This window comes from Cygnus olor, chromosome 6 (genome assembly GCF_009769625.2).
Source record: "Cygnus olor isolate bCygOlo1 chromosome 6, bCygOlo1.pri.v2, whole genome shotgun sequence".
NCBI lineage: Eukaryota > Metazoa > Chordata > Aves > Anseriformes > Anatidae > Cygnus > Cygnus olor.
Window position 1 is genome coordinate 12,820,968 of NC_049174.1, and position 18,369 is coordinate 12,839,336.

General features: G+C 45.1%; 1 protein-coding gene across 1 annotated transcript in view; it reads left to right on the forward strand.

Moving 5' to 3' along the window:
- The first annotated feature begins 1,328 nt into the window (after positions 1 to 1,328).
- Positions 1,329 to 18,369, forward strand: part of PLEKHM3 (pleckstrin homology domain containing M3) — an 80,200-nt gene continuing 63,159 nt past the window's right edge. The window contains exons 1-2 of the mRNA XM_040562302.1: positions 1,329 to 1,942; positions 10,351 to 11,286. Of these exons, the coding sequence (XP_040418236.1) occupies positions 1,339 to 1,942; positions 10,351 to 11,286 (1,540 nt within the window). The 5' untranslated portion in view covers positions 1,329 to 1,338. The remainder of the gene's footprint in view (positions 1,943 to 10,350; positions 11,287 to 18,369) is intronic.

Sequence of the window (18,369 nt, forward strand, 5' to 3'; positions counted from 1 at the left end):
ACAAGCTAATGAGCTGCTAATTATCAGTCCTGTCCAGGCTAATTAATTCTGTTAAGAGTGTATTAATCTAGTTCTGAGCTAATGCAGCTTTGCTGCTTCTAGGACTTCAGCTGATGTGGTCAAAACTGGGACATAGATCTCCTTGACTGTGGACTGCACTGCTTGCAGAGGCTCTAGGTGATGTAGTTTCTTCTAGCAGCCATGAGAACTGTTCTCCCACTGGCACCCAGGTGCCAAGAATGTGTGTGTATTTGGTTTCCCCAGTTTAAGCATTACTACCCAACACATCCCTTGGGCATGGCAGCACTGTGGATGGAGCTTCAAGAGGGAGAGGCTGAAAGGCAGCAGGCTTGGTGAGACAGAAATTGGCAATGAGACACCCCCTTATTGCACCACAGGGAGTGTAATAACCACCCTCCCTTCCTTCCTGGGGTGAGCTCAGGTGGGTCGATACAGTTCTGCAATAGTTCCAGCCTTAAAACCCTTCTCTATTATGTTCTGCCAAGTCAGCTGCATGGAAGTAAAGATCGACAGATTTATGACAGTATGGCTTATGGTGTATTTTGTTTTGCTCGTAGGATGCACTGTCTTTCTGGGACCTAGTGCACTACACTATTTCACACAGGTTCCCAGCAATATTCTAGAGAGAAGTGTGCAGCACTCATGCATTGTTCTGCAGCAGCCTATTAGCATTGTGATATCTGATAAATCAATCTGTTTATGCAGAAAAGTAGCAAAGTAGCAGCTGCAAAACTAATGCCAGTCTCCTAAAACTGGGAGTGCAAGCAATCTAGGAGAAAAAGGCAAAGTATTCGAGATCTGTTGCCTTATTTTGCTACCCTTCTTCTATCAGCTTTTTCTTGCAGCCTCATGGCAGCCTGTGCTAAGCATTCCCTAGGTGGCTGCATTTTCAGCGTTAGTCAGTACTGCCTCCCAGTGCAGATCTCTACAGCTTGGTTAGTAACTTGTATCACTTTGGATCCTCTTTATTTGGTGCCCCACCCTGCTCTCTGCAGGTTCCAGTTGAAGAAGACATAAAACACTGTGACTGTGGAAAGAGTGGTGCAGTTAAACACATTTATCTGGGAAAAGGCCTGTACTGACATGATGCTTTGCTTTGCTTTACAGGTAACCTGCTGTCACGATGAGGTTACTTCATAGAGTGACTATAGCCAACTCGATCAGTGGATGTTAAGTCTCGCATCTGAAGACAAGGGTTGGTTTGGTTCCTTTCCACCACAAAGGATTGTGGTTGGTGCATGTCTTTGTTAATCTCTAAGTGTGCCAAGGTCAGGCGTGAAGCAGCTCTTTCCCTTGGCCCTCCTGGCAGCCCAGGATATGGAGGCTCTTGAAGTCGATGACATTAGCCCTGCCTTGGAAGTGACTGAAGACTTTTTCAATAGTTTTGATACTAAGCTCGAAAAGATCGTTCAGCCCTCTGAGGTGTATGGTGTGCAGGAGGTTCCTGAGCTGGTTGGGCATGAGGTATTTGATCAGATAACAGAAAGCAGGAATCTGAGGAACGTCACCTCCTTAGCCAAAAGTAACCTGATCTGGGATCACTGCAAAAATGGCCTGTTGGAAACCAAAGCTCAGACAGCGTTCCCTGCCAAAGAGCAGCGCTTGGTGCAGAGGGGAACAGCTGCTGACAGCCTTGCTTGGGCAGGGGAAGGGGAGACAGCAGCTTTTAACATCTTCAGTATCTGCCAGCGGAGGAGAGACAGGCCTCGCTCAGTGAACGACATCCTGGTGCAGAGTGAGGAGTCCTCCAAGTTCAAGCCAGGACACAACAGGTCGCGCTCCGATATCAGCCATGTGAACTGGGGAATGGTCTTCACGGGCACCTCACTGCAGCAGCCACCTCTGCCTGGTCAGGACAATAACTGCGCTCTGCTCTCTTACCTGGCATTAACCAAGGGAGAGGACATCCAAGGAAACACAGGTTTGTACGGATGCTTTATTGTTTCTGTTGATGTGAAGGCTTTTCTATTTGTATTTAATATTTATCTTGAAAGAGAAGTTGCTCGTTTAAAAACAACTAAACAAAACCCTATGAGCTAGCTCTTAAAATGATAGAAATTAGCATGGCTCTCATATCTTTGATACAGTTCTAGCTGTTTGCCTGGTTAATTATCATTTTTTAAAACAATCTTGACTTCTGTTCCTTTGATGGTTTGAAAAACTAAGCTTGTTTTACTTTTTGCTGCTACTTCATTTATAATGACTGAGGAAGAAATAATTTGTTTGCATTTACAATAGTTTTCTTACCTGATTTTCCTATACTAAAAAAACTTTAAATGCTAAAACAATTAGGAGAATGGCAAATGCAAACAAAGTCAGTTTTTATAAAGAAATTAATGAGTGGCCATTAAAAAGAGGGTATACAAAGCTTTACTGTGAGGCCTGAGATCGCTGCTGTGTTTCTTTAAGAAATGCAGCCTATTCAGTCCATAAACAATTAACAAAAACTCAAGCACGCTATTTGTGCTTGTCAATATTAAGGCTTCTCTGCCAGCTTTGTATGGGGTGCAGGAAGTCTTGTTGTCACATTGAGGCAGGCATCTCCAGTGAGCCGTAAGGAGTGATGTTTCACCAAGTTACAGTTTTTCCTTTCTCTTTCTCAAGCAGCACACTGGAAGAGGTTGTGCTCAGGGCTTCAGAAACACTGAACCACTGTCTCTGCCTCTATGATTTGTTTTATAGATACCAGCAGTGAACTGGGCACAGAAAGGAAAAACAGTGTCACAAAGGTTTTATGATATAAATAAAGGCATGGCTTAACAAAGGAATTTCTAAAATCAAAGGGGTTGTGAAAGCATGGGGCAGGGGGAACAAGTGGTGGAATGACTCCAGTTATGAACAGGTAGGCTGCTTAGGGTTAAAAGGAGACTTTTAGGTTAGGTTTTCCAGGTAAGTCAGCTGTTTTGGGGCATGAAAAGCAGGTGCTTAAATGGTTGTTTGTGGATATGTTTGTAGATAAAAATATAAATGTATATGTAATACACATGTATACACACACAAAGCTGTTGATTATTGTGTTATGTTGGGGCATAGTTTCTGTAACCCAAAGAAAGGTAGGTGCTCTTGGTGTGCAAGGGATATATACCTGCTGCTATTTTTGTTTAGGGAGATATTTTGCTTCATGTAGACTGGGGGCTCTGGTCTGCATGCAGAATGTGTTCCCCGATGCATCACACCTCTTTCCAGGGTGAAGCAAATTACACCCCTTCTCCTTACACACAGGTGCAAGTCACATTGCTGGACTCAAAGCTGTCAGCAGCATAGGTCTCTTCAAAATGGCTTTTTTTGTACAGGAGACCCAGTAGGGTAGAGTTCTGGGATCTCGGAGGTGAACTGAGCAAGGGCAGGAAAGGGATTAGTAAGAGTGGCTGAAGAACTTCTGTCAGGACCCTCCCGTAGCCCAGCAGCACTCAGTACCTCTAAGATGCTGAGCCCACCCTTTTCCACTGGTTTTTGCAGCGGTTCAAGGCATTTGTTAGTGCTTGCTATGTGCCCTCCAAGAGCCTTTCTGCGTGGGATGGTTTGAGCGTGGTGGTACCTGCTTTGAGGAAGGAGAACTGTGCTCTGAAAATGAACTCTTTTAGTCTGTTTCCTTGACCAGTTCTGTTCAGCTGCTGTGCAGGGTTTAGAAGGTAGCTGTGGTATTTCTCCCCTCCCTGTTGACTAGAGAGCTTGCCATAGTTTGCTGCTACTGTTAGTTGAGCTGAAAACAGAAAAACAAAACCAAGAAAGTAGGTGTTGCAGGTATGTGTATCCAGGACTGGTAATTATTCTCCACAGGAGACCAAAAATGTATTTTAAGGTTGGCTAAAAGCTGTCACAGTAGTTGGAGGAGTCATAATGGCCTCAGCCTGTGGAGGTATCCCTTTCCAGGGCTTTAATGCGGATTAAGCCAATGCATATGAGGTACTGAGAGCAACTTCCAGCCACTCCTTTCAGTCCTTACTGTGGTAAAGGACTTTGCTCTAGAGCCTGCAGAGGTCTCCCAGTCCTTCTAGGCTGGCCGAGTTGCTGCATAGATTAGCTCTTCACAATTATTATTTTTTTATCTTCATAGTATATTTATTTCAATGAGCTTATCTGTTCCTGCTGCTTGCTTTTCCATAATACAAATAAAACGAAACTGGATCCTCTCCATGTGCTGTGAAAGAAAAGGCTCTGAAAAGAAGCTGTGCCTTTTGGGTTTGTATCTCCTAAGGCCTGCTGGCAAAACAGCTAGTATACTAGAAATGAGCACTGTTTGTGCTACAGAGAAGTGTCAAGCAGTAAGTGGAGCTAGCAAAGAAGAAAGTTGTAAGCAAATTCAAGGCAGGCTTTTGTGTTTCTGGGCATGTGGCCTGGCAAACAAAGGGAGAATACTGCTTCTGTAGTATCCTGCGAAAGCTGGCTTAGATCATTAAAACACAATGTGTGAGCAGTTATCTTTGACAGTCATGTGGATGTTTTCATTCAAACACAACCACTCCTAAGAGTGTGGGTGCTATAGTATTTTTCCCGGGTAGCTGTTTAGTGCGCCTGCCATGCCTGTGAGCTCGGGGAACCGCAGAGCTTTCACCAACAGGCAGCTGTGCCCGTACTCAGCCAGCCCCATTGATTTTGGCAGTATGCTTTGTCAGGATGCTGCATCTATGGGTTGGTTGCAGCACTGTGGCATGGCTAAATAGGCATGTCAGAGAAAGGTGACTGCTCTAGAACTGGCTAACAAGGCCAAAGTCTACTCTGATTGGGGCCAGGATTTCACTTGTTTCTCTCTGCTGACTGATTTACCATCTTTTCACTTCCTCAGGAAGGAGCTGCAAAGACAGCTGGAATAGCGAGGTGCTGTGGTAGGTAAATGAGCTGCTGCAGAGGTGAAAGTGGTCAGAGATCCTGAGCAGTGTGAAATGTTGAAGGTGTGACTTGTGGAGTTGCGGAGCCCTCACACTGCCCCTCTGCTTAAAGCCTAGCTCGTAAAGCCTAGCTCCTCACTGATCTACCAGGGAGGTTTCTGAAGTCTAATTGCCATTTGTGGTTTTGCAAAACCACTCCTATAGCACTATCTTTTGTCAGTGGTAAGTAGCAGTCACGAAGCCAGGGCAGACCAATATGCTGCTAATTGCCACTGGGATGGCAGAACGTTATAGCTGTGTGGTATTGTGCAGAAGATAATGGTGCTGCCATCCGAGAGGCAGATGTGCGGAAACAACGCTTCTGCACCTTCCTCTCTGGAGAGCAGGAAGCCTCAAACTACTTGGAAATAATCCCAGAAGTAACAAGCCAGTTGGAGAGCCGGTGCCCCCTGTGGCCAATCTATTTTCAGCATTAAAAGGTAGTCAAGAAATAGCTGTACTGCAGAGATTTGGAGCCTTTCAAGATTTGAGGAGGCAAAATTGTTATTTAAAATCCAGTGCCGGTTGGATGTAGTTGGATGCCCTCCACTGAACTGGGGTCCGTAAGTGCCAGGGACTGTCTGTGCATCTAGCAAGAGACAGCCCCTTCTCCCAGGAGGTTACAGCTTAAATAAACCACACAGTAAAGATAGGGAGGGTGAGCAGGGACAAAGAGAGGTGAGGTGCTTTGCCTAGGTTCACACGGGAGTGTAATTTGGATCACCTCATCTCATCTGCTAGATAATACTTCCCCTTTAACCCTGCCAGCTATCTCAGGGAGTCCTGCAGTTGTTCCCTGCAGGCTTGCTCCTGATTGCCTCTTGGGCATGGGCACCCTGCGAGCTGGAAGGGCCACAGGGGGCTGGCAGAGGGCGGTGGCAGAGGGGGCTAGGCTGGGCAGCTGGGTCCGGTGGAGGGAAGCGTGCCCGGCTCCCCTGCCCTGCCTGGGAGGCCATGCGAGGGTGCAGAGGCATGGAGAGGGGAGTGCAGTGGGAGGCAATGGGAGGGGCTCACGTACAGTCAGTAACTTCACAGTGCAGGAGGATTACAGCAAGCAGCACCGATGAGTTTGGTTGTGAGGCCATGCTGGTTGGGAGGGTTATGTTCTATGCAGACTCTTGCTCTGGAGTTACAGCACTCCATAAAGCTAATGAACAAAGTTTTCATCTCCTGGGGCAGTGCTGATTGCTTCCAGTGATGTTGTGATGACTTTCATAACTGAATTTTCAGGTTAGTTGCTATTACACTATATAAGACTTTTCCTTTAGTAGTGTCAGTTAACTCTCCTAATGTGAACTGACCCTGTTTTCATAGCTTTGTCAGTCACTTTATACCCTTTCTTCCTTCTTTTTGAAGCTGAATTCAGTGAACTTATACAAAGATCAGCAAATGCATCTTCATTTGATATTCTCACTTCTTTTGCAAGTGCTGCTGCTTTATGCATCTCCTAGTTGGTGGTAGGTAACCATCTCTTTCAGCACATTATACTTCTTTTCTTTCCAGAGATGTTCGGGGTTGGCCTTGCACCTTTCTGTCCCTTTAACTGAATCCAACCACCTTCTCCACTGCCTCCCAGCGCAGGCTCTGTGTCAGTAGGTACAGGGTCCTGGTGGTCTGCTTAGCAAGCACTTCACAAGTGTTTGACTTGCTGCAGAGGAGCAAAAAGGTTTGGATGGAATGGCTGGGCAGTAGTAGACTTCAGTAGTTTCATATAGTTTAAAAGAACATAAAATAACACACCTGAAAGGAAAGATATAAATAATAATTTGTCTAGGTTCTTTATTCATATCTTTAGGCACTTCATTCAGCATATTTTGCTGAACAGCTAAGCCAACCCCACCAGCAAATGCACAAATCTAAAATTAACAAGTTGCCAAGTTCAACATTTTCAAAGCACGTTTTACTTTCCCTAAGCCTAAGGAAGATGAAAAGAGTGAATTTTCTTCCTGATGGGGAGAAATGCTGCGGCTTACAGGAGAGTGGGTGGAAAACAATGTGCAAAATTGAGGTAGACAAAAAGTACAAGTAAGCTGAGCTGGCCAACTTCACTTGCAGTGGCAGGACCCAGGAGGCCTCTTTCCTAGCTCATATCTCTGGCCGAGACTGCCATGCTAAAACTGTTTGAATTGAGAAATTGTTGGAGAAAAGTGTTTTGGTATTTAAGGTGACTTCCACAGGTTTTTGCAGTTGTACTCTCTGACCACATGTCTGGCAGTGCCATCTCTAAAGACTATGGAGCTTGTGGTGCAGCAACCCAGTGACCTGAGGGAGCGTTTTAGGTCACAAAGGCATCTGCTGAGTACTATGGGAATCTGAGAGGAGGACCACTGACGAAAGCTCTGTAACTTGTGCTCATCTCTTACTAAGCATTAGAGAATCCAGAGAGGAGTACCACCTAAAAGGCAAGTCCCTCAGAAACTGAGCATCTCCACTTCTGCTCTTTTCCAAGCTACTTGGTGTTGCTGTAATCAGAAATGCTTCAGTAGTGCAGAGCAGGGCATGTCCTACCTTACCAACAGGGACCCAAGGTACAGTCAGTTGTTCAGGAACATAAATCTGGATGTGCTGAGACAACATTTGGGCTCCCTCTCAGGCTCCCAGACACGGAGAGTAGCAGGTGTGTGCGTGGTGCAGAGTGCCCAGCTGGAATGAGGTGGGAGTTCCCAAAGGAGAGGAGAGATGCTGAGGAGCATATTGCCCTGTCCTCAGCTGCTGAGTCTCTCTTTGTTTCCTTCTGCCTCCTTCCCCCTCTTATCTTGAAATTGGAACTCCAAATGGCTCAGACATGGGCCATTTACTGTGATTATTTCCACCTTTTTTTTTTTCTTTAACTCTTCCTCAATTTACTCTCCCTGCCTCTCTGTAGGGAGGAAAAGAAATGCAGTTTTTGTTTGGAAGGTGCATGGAGAGATGCTAGCATTTACTCTCCAAAAAGAAGGGTTTTACCTAGCACACTGTGCATGGAGGTGACAAAGGAGCAGAGGGCTCTGAGGGATGTGTGTGCATGGATTCAGACTTTCTCTGCCAGCATCTACTGCCCTAAACTAAGCTATAGGAGACATTTGAATGTTAATCAAGTTGGCTGCTGATTTTGTTTCAGTTAGGGCAAGAGCCAGTGGAGCTGATTCACAGGGGCTTGAGGGAAAGAGTGGGATGAAGGAGGGAGAAGAGGTGCCTCTGTGAAAGGCAGGGAGAGAGAGTCTTTCTGTAACTCAACAAAAGACAAGCAAACCTGCGTGCAGATGAGGGGTGGCTGGGGGAAGGTTACGAGTTGTCTTATTACGGAGAAGCTTGAACTGTCATCTGTACTTGATGGAAGCGAGAGAGATTGCAGTTGGAGCTGCAGAAGCGCTGCCTCCCTGATTGGATTAATAGAAAGGGAAGATGACTCTAGAATGGCTGCCCATTATCTGCACTACAAAGGGATTAGTGTGGGTTTCAGAGAAATTAATGGCTTTTGAGTTAGCGCAGAAATACTAATGAATGTCAGGGCCAGAGATATATGGTGAACTAAATTGGCTCTCTTTTAGTGTGTGTGCGCGCACGCGTGTATCCATTTGGGGTTATGAAAGTGTGCTTTTTCTCTACCGTTTTAAGTTTTAGATTGGTTTTCAGTTTTCATATTTAACTGAAATATTCTCCAGTAGCATATCTGTCTGCAAGATATAGTTATATTGTTTTCTACTGTTTCAGACAGTGCCAAAGTAATGATTTTTTAAAAATTGTTGTGACTTCTGTCATATATGCAGACGGTCTTTCTAGGTAAAGTGTAGAGTGCTTTGAACACGGTGTTAAATGCCGTCTCCATTCTGAGTATGTGGGCTACATGGGGAAGCTGAGGCTGAGCTGGCAAAGCAAAACCTAAGTGTGTCCTTTTTTGCTAGTGTAGATGAGAGGTAGCATCCTTCCCTCATTTTTAACTGTCTTAGGTTTGCATGCTCACATTAAATATATTAAACCAAGTAATTCTCATGGATGTTCATTAAGGTTGAAACTTGTTTACTGAATCCTTATAAACATTTAAAGTTGGTCTTCGCTGAGAGCTTTTTTGCCAGCCATCCTGGGAAGCCCAGAACAGTGGGGATGCAGTACGCTATATACAGGGTTATTTTGGGCTTTGTCAAACCCAGGTTCTTCTGCTGTCTGAGCTCTGCATTGAAGACATACTAGGGATACTCGAAGGTGATCATGTTTAAAATTTGTTGGAGTGTGGGCTGTTAACTTGAGTGGTAACTGGTTAAGCTGAGATGTTGAAAATTTTTTCGGCCTCCAGCTGCCTACCCCATCCCTCTTTGAAAGCTCACAGCCTGAGGGTACAAACTGCTAGTGAAAGAGCTCCTTCTCGCTGTGGTTCCTAACACTTTGCATTAAGGTCATTTGATGCTGGGTATTTTTTTTGGCCTAATTGTGCCAGGCAGCAGATGAAGAGCTGTTCCCAAGTGGTTTCCTTGCTCCTGCTTTGGGAACAGAAACCTCCAAGGGAGATGGGCAACCGGAGGCAGAAACCTCATCACCTGTCTCTTAATTCTGCCACTGAAAGCCAAGACCCGTAACAGGTCTCTGTTACTGGGAAGGTGAAGTACAAGTCAAATAGAGCAAAAGTTTGTTCCCTGGGTTGTTTTGGGATGCCAAATGTTAAAGTTGGCATTAGAATGTAACAGTGAATTCTGCTGAATTTGTACAGGAACCAACAAAACTTGCATAGACCGTCATGTCCAGCCCAGGTAGAAATACGATGCTCACAAGTGTTGACAGTGGCTGAAGCAGGGCACATCAGATTGGAACAAATTTTGCACTGAAACCTGCTTTAAAGCTCAGCAATCCTTTAGATAACTCCTAAATTTGTATTCCTTTGGTGCCCACACTGGCTGGTTTTGTCAGGACAAAGCAAGCTCTCCTTGACTTTGCCTTGGGCCAGGGTTTTTGAAAGGGTCCAACCAAACATCACCAGTGCTGAGACATTTAGGTATATGTGGCTTTGAGCCTGGGCAGCCTGTTATTGTTCAGTTTTAGGGCCTGAGCCTAATTCGCATAAATCAACATAACTCCTTTCTAGTAAAAAGAGCAACGCAAAACATCCTGGTCCCAGGTCACGCCAAAAAGCCCCCCAAAAAACCCACTGCCCATGGCCGTCTCTGGGGTAAGGCTGCGTGCGGAGTGCCTGGCAAGGCCAGGAGGTGAGGCCGGGGCTGCCCCCTGCCGGACATGGAAATTGCTTGGTGTCTCTGTCACTGTTTCCCCATCCCCTTTCTGTAAAGTGTTTTAGCATCTCTGGGGAAGGAAATGCTGTTTTTTTGGTAGTCAGTGCTTGTGTTTGATAATTATAGCCTACTGAGTTAAGGCTATTTCCATGATCTTAGTCTCAGAATGTGTTCATAATAGGAGGGATGTATAAGCCAGAACGACTGAGCAAAGTGAAATGAAAGAATTAATGGTAATGTTCTATTTTTGTTTCCTTCAGAACACAAGACAGCGTTTCCAAATATTCTGAAGAAGGGATACTTAGAAATTAGAAGAAACAATGACAGCTACTGGCAAACCTGTTACGCTGAGCTCTCGCCATACAAACTGTACCTGTATTGCCTGGACAGCAGTGGCAACCAGACTTTTCCCACCGTGTATCCGCTCATGCATTTTCAAAGGGTCACTGTTACTGGTAGCATTGAAGCCAAGGTAGTGGACGCTGCCCTGTCAGACAGCTCTCAGCTACAGCTGAAGGCGGAGTCCCCATGGGAGGCTTTGGACTGGGGACGGAAACTCTGGGAAGCGGTGCGTGCTTCTGTGTCTACTTTCACAAGACAGCAGGAGAAACTGGAGAATGTGCCAAAGCCTGACAATAGCAGTGACCTTTCTCAAACAAATGGATTGGTAGAGAAGCCCATGGAACTTTTGCTGTCCATGAATTTGACTGAAAATAATAAAGAGTACCAAAATATTCTCAAATCAGGGACTCTTTACAGGTTAACTGTCCAGAATAACTGGAAGGCATTTACTTTTGTCTTGAACAGGTCTTATCTCATGGCATTCCAACCGGGTAGGCTTGATGAAGATCCTCTGCTGAGCTACAATATCGATGTGTGCCTGTCGGTCCAGACAGATACTCAGGATGGCTGTGACTCTTGCTTTCAGGTCATTTTTCCTCAAGATGTCCTCCGCCTGCGAGCAGAGACCCGTCAGAGGGCCTTGGAGTGGATGGAGGCACTGAGAGCAGCAGCCAATGCCACTAGAAGTTTAGGTCAGAACCTTCAGGTCACGCTTCGGAACAAACCTGGAGGTCGGCCCTTTGGAAATGATTTTAGAAAGAGTAAGCGCCAGTCTGTGACCACCAGCTTCCTGAGTATCCTGACCACGCTGTCTCTAGAGAGAGGGCTCACAGTTCAGAGCTTCAAGTGTGCAGGTAAGCAACCAGACTGCAGCATCTGCACCCACTCACCTTCTGCAGGGGAAAAAAAAAAGTCAATTGGTAGAGCTTATATTTGTTTTAGCAGCATACAGCTGCTCCTGCCTCTTACTGCAGCCATAGACACTTCGGTGTGTTAGTGTTTCTTTGCTCTCTAAAATGTGGGGAAAAACCTCTAAGATATACAGGGATTCAGCAGCATTTGATGAGTTCTGAAGTGTTAGACCGTGCACGCATGACATACATAGGTGGGCCAGGGGTTCTTTACAGGGCAGTTGGGCTGTTTTCTTGCTTCAGGAGTCTGGAAAGGCGGTCCAGAATTAAAGGGGTCTGAATTCTGGATAGAACACATGTCCAACATCAAGCAATTGTGTTTCTTTTTATTATTGTGTCTCCTTCAATTTGTTTTTGGAACTCCACTTCAGTTCTGAACCTTTTGGGGACACTTCTCAAAGCCATGCTTATGCTTTTCCTGACATACCATCTTTTAGCGACACATATTCTATAGACACATACTCTGAGGTTCAGGCATGAACTTACCCGCTCCGTTCTTCTCCTGAAGCAGAGTTGAAAACATGACCTGAAGCCTGTGCATCTAATTGTAAATCTCAGATCATTTGAATGCTGACTCTAGTCCTAGGCAGGAGCATGATTTTATCCTGTTTGGGAGTGAAAGGGAAAGAGAGTGAACTCATGTGAATGCAGTTCATTGTCCTTTTACTTTAGTAAAGGCACCTTTGCGGAGCAGATTTGAGAAGCTTGTGCCAAAATTGTGCTCTGTGACTAAGTTTAGTTATACTCACTTAAAACTGCCAGCTGCATCAGAAAACAGCTTTTCAGGAGGGTTTTCCTCTTTTGTTAGGGAAGCTGCTAAGGTGCTGCATTTGCCCCGGGGTGGGAGCTGTCTGATGTGGGGGTCTCCTGTTGCTCTGGAACCACACATGACTCTGGGGGGGGTCTGTGCAGGCCCAGGGCCAGCTGGCTGGCCTGAATCCCTGGCAAGGGAGACCTGAGGCCCAGAAACGTAGAGTTGCCCTCAGAGCTGGCTATGGGTTGATCTGGTTTTGCTGCTCCATAGTGGTCACCCGCATATGTGCTTCCTGCTCACCTCTCCACAGTGTACGTTACTTCTTTGGTAGCAGGAGCGTGGTGAAGGTAGGCCCCACTGCAGTTACCAGTTTGGTCATGTCTTTGGGGCTGCTGTCTGAATTTAATTCTGTTCCTGGCTACAAACTCTCTCTGTGACTTCACGTCTTGTTTTCCTTGTTTTATGTGCCAAACTCCTGCTGAAACTGAAGGTGCCCAGGTACTACAATAACTGAACTCCATTGGGTACCTAAGAGCTCAAAAAAAACTACTACCTCTAAAACAGAGACAACAGAGATGTCTTACTTTTAAGGACAGTTGTGAGAGTGAAAGCTTCAGGGGGACTCTGGGACAAATAAGCATCCCCGAGATGGATCCAACCTGTTGTGTTACCCAGCAGGCAGGCCTTGTGAAAGCCAAGAAGACTGCAGAATTAATAGCTTCTTTTTAAGACAGTGTCCGAGATTGTATTCAAACTTTATCCCTTTCTTCTCATTTCTGTTCATTCAAAGCTCAGTAGAGGAAGATTTTGTCATTTTGCTTCATCTTCTGACTGAGGCTCAGGAGAGTTCCAAATGGTCATTTCCAGTGATCCAGGGATGATTTCCAACAGGATCAGGTCCCAGGATGACAACACTGTGTGTTTACAATGTGAAACAGGTTTTAGTGTTGCGTTATATGGTAGGGGAGGAGACTTTTCTGTAGGAAAGAGTGGATTTTCTCTCCCAAATATGGAACACTTGTGTTCCCCACAAAAATAAAGTGCTCTGACTGGGCCAGGGTTGCACGGAGTCTTTTCCTGACATACGTTAGGCATTCCCAATGCTCATGTGGGCTCCTTTTAGTCTGCAGAACTGAACAAAAATGCTTGCTCAGAAAAATATGAATTGTGATGAGTCTGTGAGAAGTAGGCCAGTGGGGCTACCTGTACCAGAGGCTGCCGATACACAGCACTTTGGGAGCACGCCCTTTGCTGTGTGCCCTGAGACCCTCAGAGTTGGTCTTTAAGAGTCAGCTGGAACTTCTAGCTGTTACCACAGCACAAAGAAATGAATACTTATAACTGGGAGAAACTGGGAAATCTTGTCTGGTTCAGAAAAGCTTGTGCTGAGGAGACGTTGGAGGCACACCAGCAAGCTGAGGCTCTGTGCTTGTACCTTGCTCCCTGCAGGCAGTTTGTGCTGTTCCCCTGCGTGGGCTGCTGTTTAACCTAAGGGGCCTGCTGTTGGTAATTACATCTTGCAGGCATTGAGAGCAGTTTTCCCCAAGGCTACTGGGAGGGGTAAGCTTGGAAAAGGATGAGGAGGGGGGAGGAAGAAAAGTTTTGCTGTGAATTCTTCAGCCATTTAGTGCAAATTCCTGTAATTACCGTCTTTGTGTCCTGTCCCAATGGCACATAATACAGCAGAAGCCTTTCCTAATTGAGACCTTACAGGAGGTACAAATCCCTCCTTTGTTCGGCCTGACAAATTAGTGCCAGAAAGTGGCAAGGTCCGAGTGGGAATCAAAGGCAAGCAACACAAAGATGGAACTTAAGGCTACAGTAATAACCCTCTCTAGTCCTGCAGGGGTGGGAGGGAAGGAAAAGTAATGACCAATGAAAGATGAAGGGTTTTTTGTTATAAATTCCCTTGACATGACAGCGCCTCAGGGCTGCTTTATTTATTTAGGAAAAGTGATTAAATAGTAATACAACAGGGCAGACCATTGTCTCTCAAGCTACCCCCCTTCCTACAGACCCCTGCTGCCTTGGCTAATTGATTGACAATGAACCTCTGATAAAGAAGGTTGTTGGGAGGACCTGATGGGGACAGGGTGGTTTTTCTTTTTTCCTCTCCTCTTTGCAGTCTTTGTGGGGTTCCCCTCTGCGTTTTTTTTTTTCTCTTTTCTGTTTGAATTGCCCTCTGCATCTCCCTTTCCCTTTCTGCTTTAGTAAAACCTTTTCAAGGGACTGCTCCCAGACAAACAGCTGACACTCACAAGCAGGTAGGGAAGAATGTCTGCACCTCACTATTGACAAGTTTATCTTGGAGTCTGACTAGCACTTTTCAACTCGTGATATAAGCCAGGGCGGTGGTGTCAGATGTAGTCATGGGGCAGGGGGACAAACTGTTGATACACTGGAGTCAGCGGGGTAGCCTGAGAAAAAGTTGTGTTTTGCTTGGTCAGCAGATACAAAAGCCTTTCTGTATGTTTCTAATTTTCTCTTAACTGTGGAAGGCAGGACATTATTCCTCATAATCTCAGAAAATGAACTAACAGGCTACTGATTAACAGTGGTGAGATGTGTTTTTATAGACCCTTTTACCTTTGCTGTGACTATTTATATTTTTGGCATTGAACAGCAATACGTTTTGGAAAGTTGAGTTAGCTAGAAACTGCTGGCACTGGAACGGCAGCCACCTCTGTACTTCATATGTTCACATAACTGCAGGCTTGATCTTGCTTTGAGGCTGTTGTGTGGGGTATTACCAGTGTTCCCGTGGGAAGTGTTAGGGGCTCTAAGCTGCAGGGACATTTGTGAGTGCTGATCTGCTCAGGTGAGACTTTAGAGGGACCTAACTCATGTCCTCAGATGGGCATGAATTGAAAGTTGGTTCTACGTTCAAGCTTGTAAACATTAGGCTTTATGATTTGTTTTTTAGTAATGTAGATAATGAGACACACCTTGTTAGGATGATCTGTTGTTTGGTTTTACTTTTTATTCCTTTATTTCAACTGGATTCAAGAGAAATCCCCAAACTGTTCACATTACAAATTTGGGGTGAGATTCCATCAAAACATGTGTTTGGCACATGCAGCATCTTGCAGGCAGAGGTGGCACTTGGTGGCAGCTGTCTCCCTGTCGTGTCATCTATGGGCTCCCGGGGAAGGGCAGCTGTCTGTCCCGGAGGAACTTCTCTGAAGGTCTGTCAGGAGCAGATTTCCCCAGCGGCCTGTGCTATTGGTTTTCCCTTGGCTTGTGTCTTCACTTTTCTGTAGATGAAGAAGACAAACAGCCTCTCTCCCTGCCTCCTGTTTTTTTTGCATAGCTCCTGTTCTTTTAACATCTCTCCTTCTTTTCACCTTTTATTTTTTCCCTCTCTGTTCTTTATTAAAACAAACAAACATTTTTTCAGTGGTCAGTTGCGTCTGCCAGGAATGCCTGTTGCTTTGACGGCAAGTCCTAATGGATGTGGGAGTTCTGCCTTCTGCAAAATGTGCTCTGCACTCTTTTGTCTCTCTATGTGGCTTTCCTCACTCCTGTTCTGGGGTGCCTTCTGTCTTTTTTTCCCTGTTTTCTCTGTGTTTCCTCACTTGCCAAAAGGATAAATACTGCTATTATAGCACCACTGACTTGGCCGGCTGAACTGAATACCAGGAGCAGAGAAGCCAAGGTTAGTAAATGGGCTATTTCCTGAGCTTGCAGCCCTGTCAGACTGAGCAGCAGGTGGAAAGCTGTTGGCTTTCAAGGAGTCACTCTGCCTCTAGTGCTGTGATCCTGCGAGTAGATGGGGAGGGCTCAGCGCAACATATCATCATGCCAGATCATGCAGTGTCTACTCTTGCTCACTCCCCTGGTCTAAAACCACCTCCTACTAGGGTAAAATTAAACTTTTTTTTGGTTTTGTTTTCCGTAATAAAAAGAAAGTGTTTTCCTAATAGTTTCCAAGCCAGCAAGTGTGATTAAAAAAAAAAAAAAGCCAGATGCAATATTGACTTAGTTCAACTTCCCCCCAAAAAACAAGTAGTTGAAAAGTAAGGGTGCTCCTTTCTTGAATTTAGCAAATGCCTTGTGAACTGTCATCATACACAGCACCTATTAGATAGCAGCAAGTCGCTGAATTAGAAATAGTAGGGGACAAATCTTAGCAAACTTGGCACAATATTAAAATGCAAGAAGGTCCTTTGGAAAGCTGTCAGCACTCTCCTCACTTGTTCAGTTCCACATAACAATTGTTCTCACCTGTCCAGGGCTTTTACGATTGTGCTTTCTAAGTGCTGCAAGTACATTGTGCTTGTTTTCATTTCAGTTGATCTCTTTGTTCCAAGTCTTCAGCTGCTTTTTGCCTTGAGACTTTGTAATGTCCCCTAAGAATGTGTTTTGTATTGTAAAGGTTTTATTATTTAAATAGCTTTAGTTTAGACCACAGTCTTCCGGTCTTCTATGTCACTTTCAGGCCCTGTTTCTATTGATTCAGAAGTAAAACTTTAACTGGTAACAGTGGTGTTTCTAAACTCTTATCTTCTCCTTAGCTACGCCAAAACCAGCTGAGCAAAAAGAAACCCTCGTCTATGGCTAAAGTAGTGTTTGGAAAATACGCTATGTCTAAACAAGGCCACTGACTTGTTAGGAGGGGTGGGAAGAATGTTTCTAGGCAAGGGTGACTTGAATTTGTGTAGCAGGGAGTACCTTATTTATGGTGGACCTGCATGTTTCAAAACATGAAGTTGCTGGTCCAAGGTGCCTTTGATCATGTGACAGCTCATTTGGGCAGAGATCAGAAGACCTTGCATGGTGTCTCTTGCTTGTTTGAGTTGATTAAATCTCTTATTGTTGATCAGTTATGATCACAGAAGCAACTTAATTTTCAGAGGTAAGGTAAGTGAGCTCTTCAGTCCAGTTTTAAAATGGCTTGGCTGTGGGGAAATGGCAGTGAAAACATTTAGCTTTTGTCTAAGCCCGTAGCAGTTAGGTCCTTCACCTTCCTGGCATCTGGCTGGCTTCTTCGCAGAGTGGGATTTTCCCCTTATAGGACTTGGCTTGAAGTTGGCCTGGTGCTGCCTAGAAGGGCAGTTTAGATTAGTAACTGGCCAGTTCAGTGCTGGTCCTGCACCCCTACATGCACTTTGCAATCCTCAACTGGTGTTGTACTAACTTCTTTGCCTCAGCCCTGCAGGCAGAAAAGCTGGAACAGGGGTTTGGCTGATAAACATGTGTATTTGTCCTGGAAAGTTTAAGGGGTGCTCCAAGTATTGGGATAGGTGACCCTATAACTCTAATCTGTCTGTGAACAACTCTGCAGGTTTTCAGCAAGTTGTTGTTGGTGTTTGTTTGTTTGTTTCCAACATAAAATATGTGGGTTTTTATTTTACTGTTACCCATGGTGCTGGGAGAACAAGCTCAGTTCTTTTGTATATGAGCATTTACCTACACTTAGCATAGCCTCTGTGTTTCTCCTTGGCTGTGCCTTGTTTACTCCAGGCTTGTGGGTGCTATGTATTAATTCCACTGCCCTCAATGAACTTTTGATTTTTTTTGGTCCATTTGTCCTGTGAAACCAGTCCACCTGTATGTCTTGATGAATGTGTTAGTGTAAAGTTCAAACAAGAGAATATCAAAAACAGGAAGTCTGAATGTCTAAGTCTCATCCGTGTCAGGATGGTAAAAGCTACATCTGGGCAAGTGGCAGCGTTTTCAGCCCTGAAAGGTACAAACTCTGCAAATTCTTCTCTGGAGATCCCAGAGGTTCCACATGGATCATGTCACAAGAGACCTCATTTGTTGGGTTAGCAGCTTTAAAATCAATCAAGGCAGCTCACATGCCAAAGCAGTGTATTACTGGCAAAACTATTACATGTTCATGAGACCAGAAGGAATGTAAAAGAAGTTAGAGAATAAACCAGAGACCAGCTGCCAGGAGGGTTCCAGGTTCTGTGTATGGCCTTCTGCAGTGTCAATGGACTCTGGTACGTACCTGAGCTGCATCACTCTGAGCCGTGCATGTGCTCAAGGTAGTGCTGTGGTAGTGATGTGCGACCAAGAAGAAATTCAGCTGACTAACGTTGGCGAAGAATATATATCCGCACTCAATTGACAGCCACTGCTCATGTTAGAAGGAGGTACAAAAGCAGCTGTGTATTTGAACAGAAACAGGGCTGATGATTTCTAGGTATGTTAATAGTCACTGTATAAAGTAAATGAAGCTCCACAACCCAGGAAGCCTTCAGTGCAAGTAAATGAGTGAACAGTGCAGGGTTAAGTGGTATTCAAACTAACTGCAGAGAAGGAAT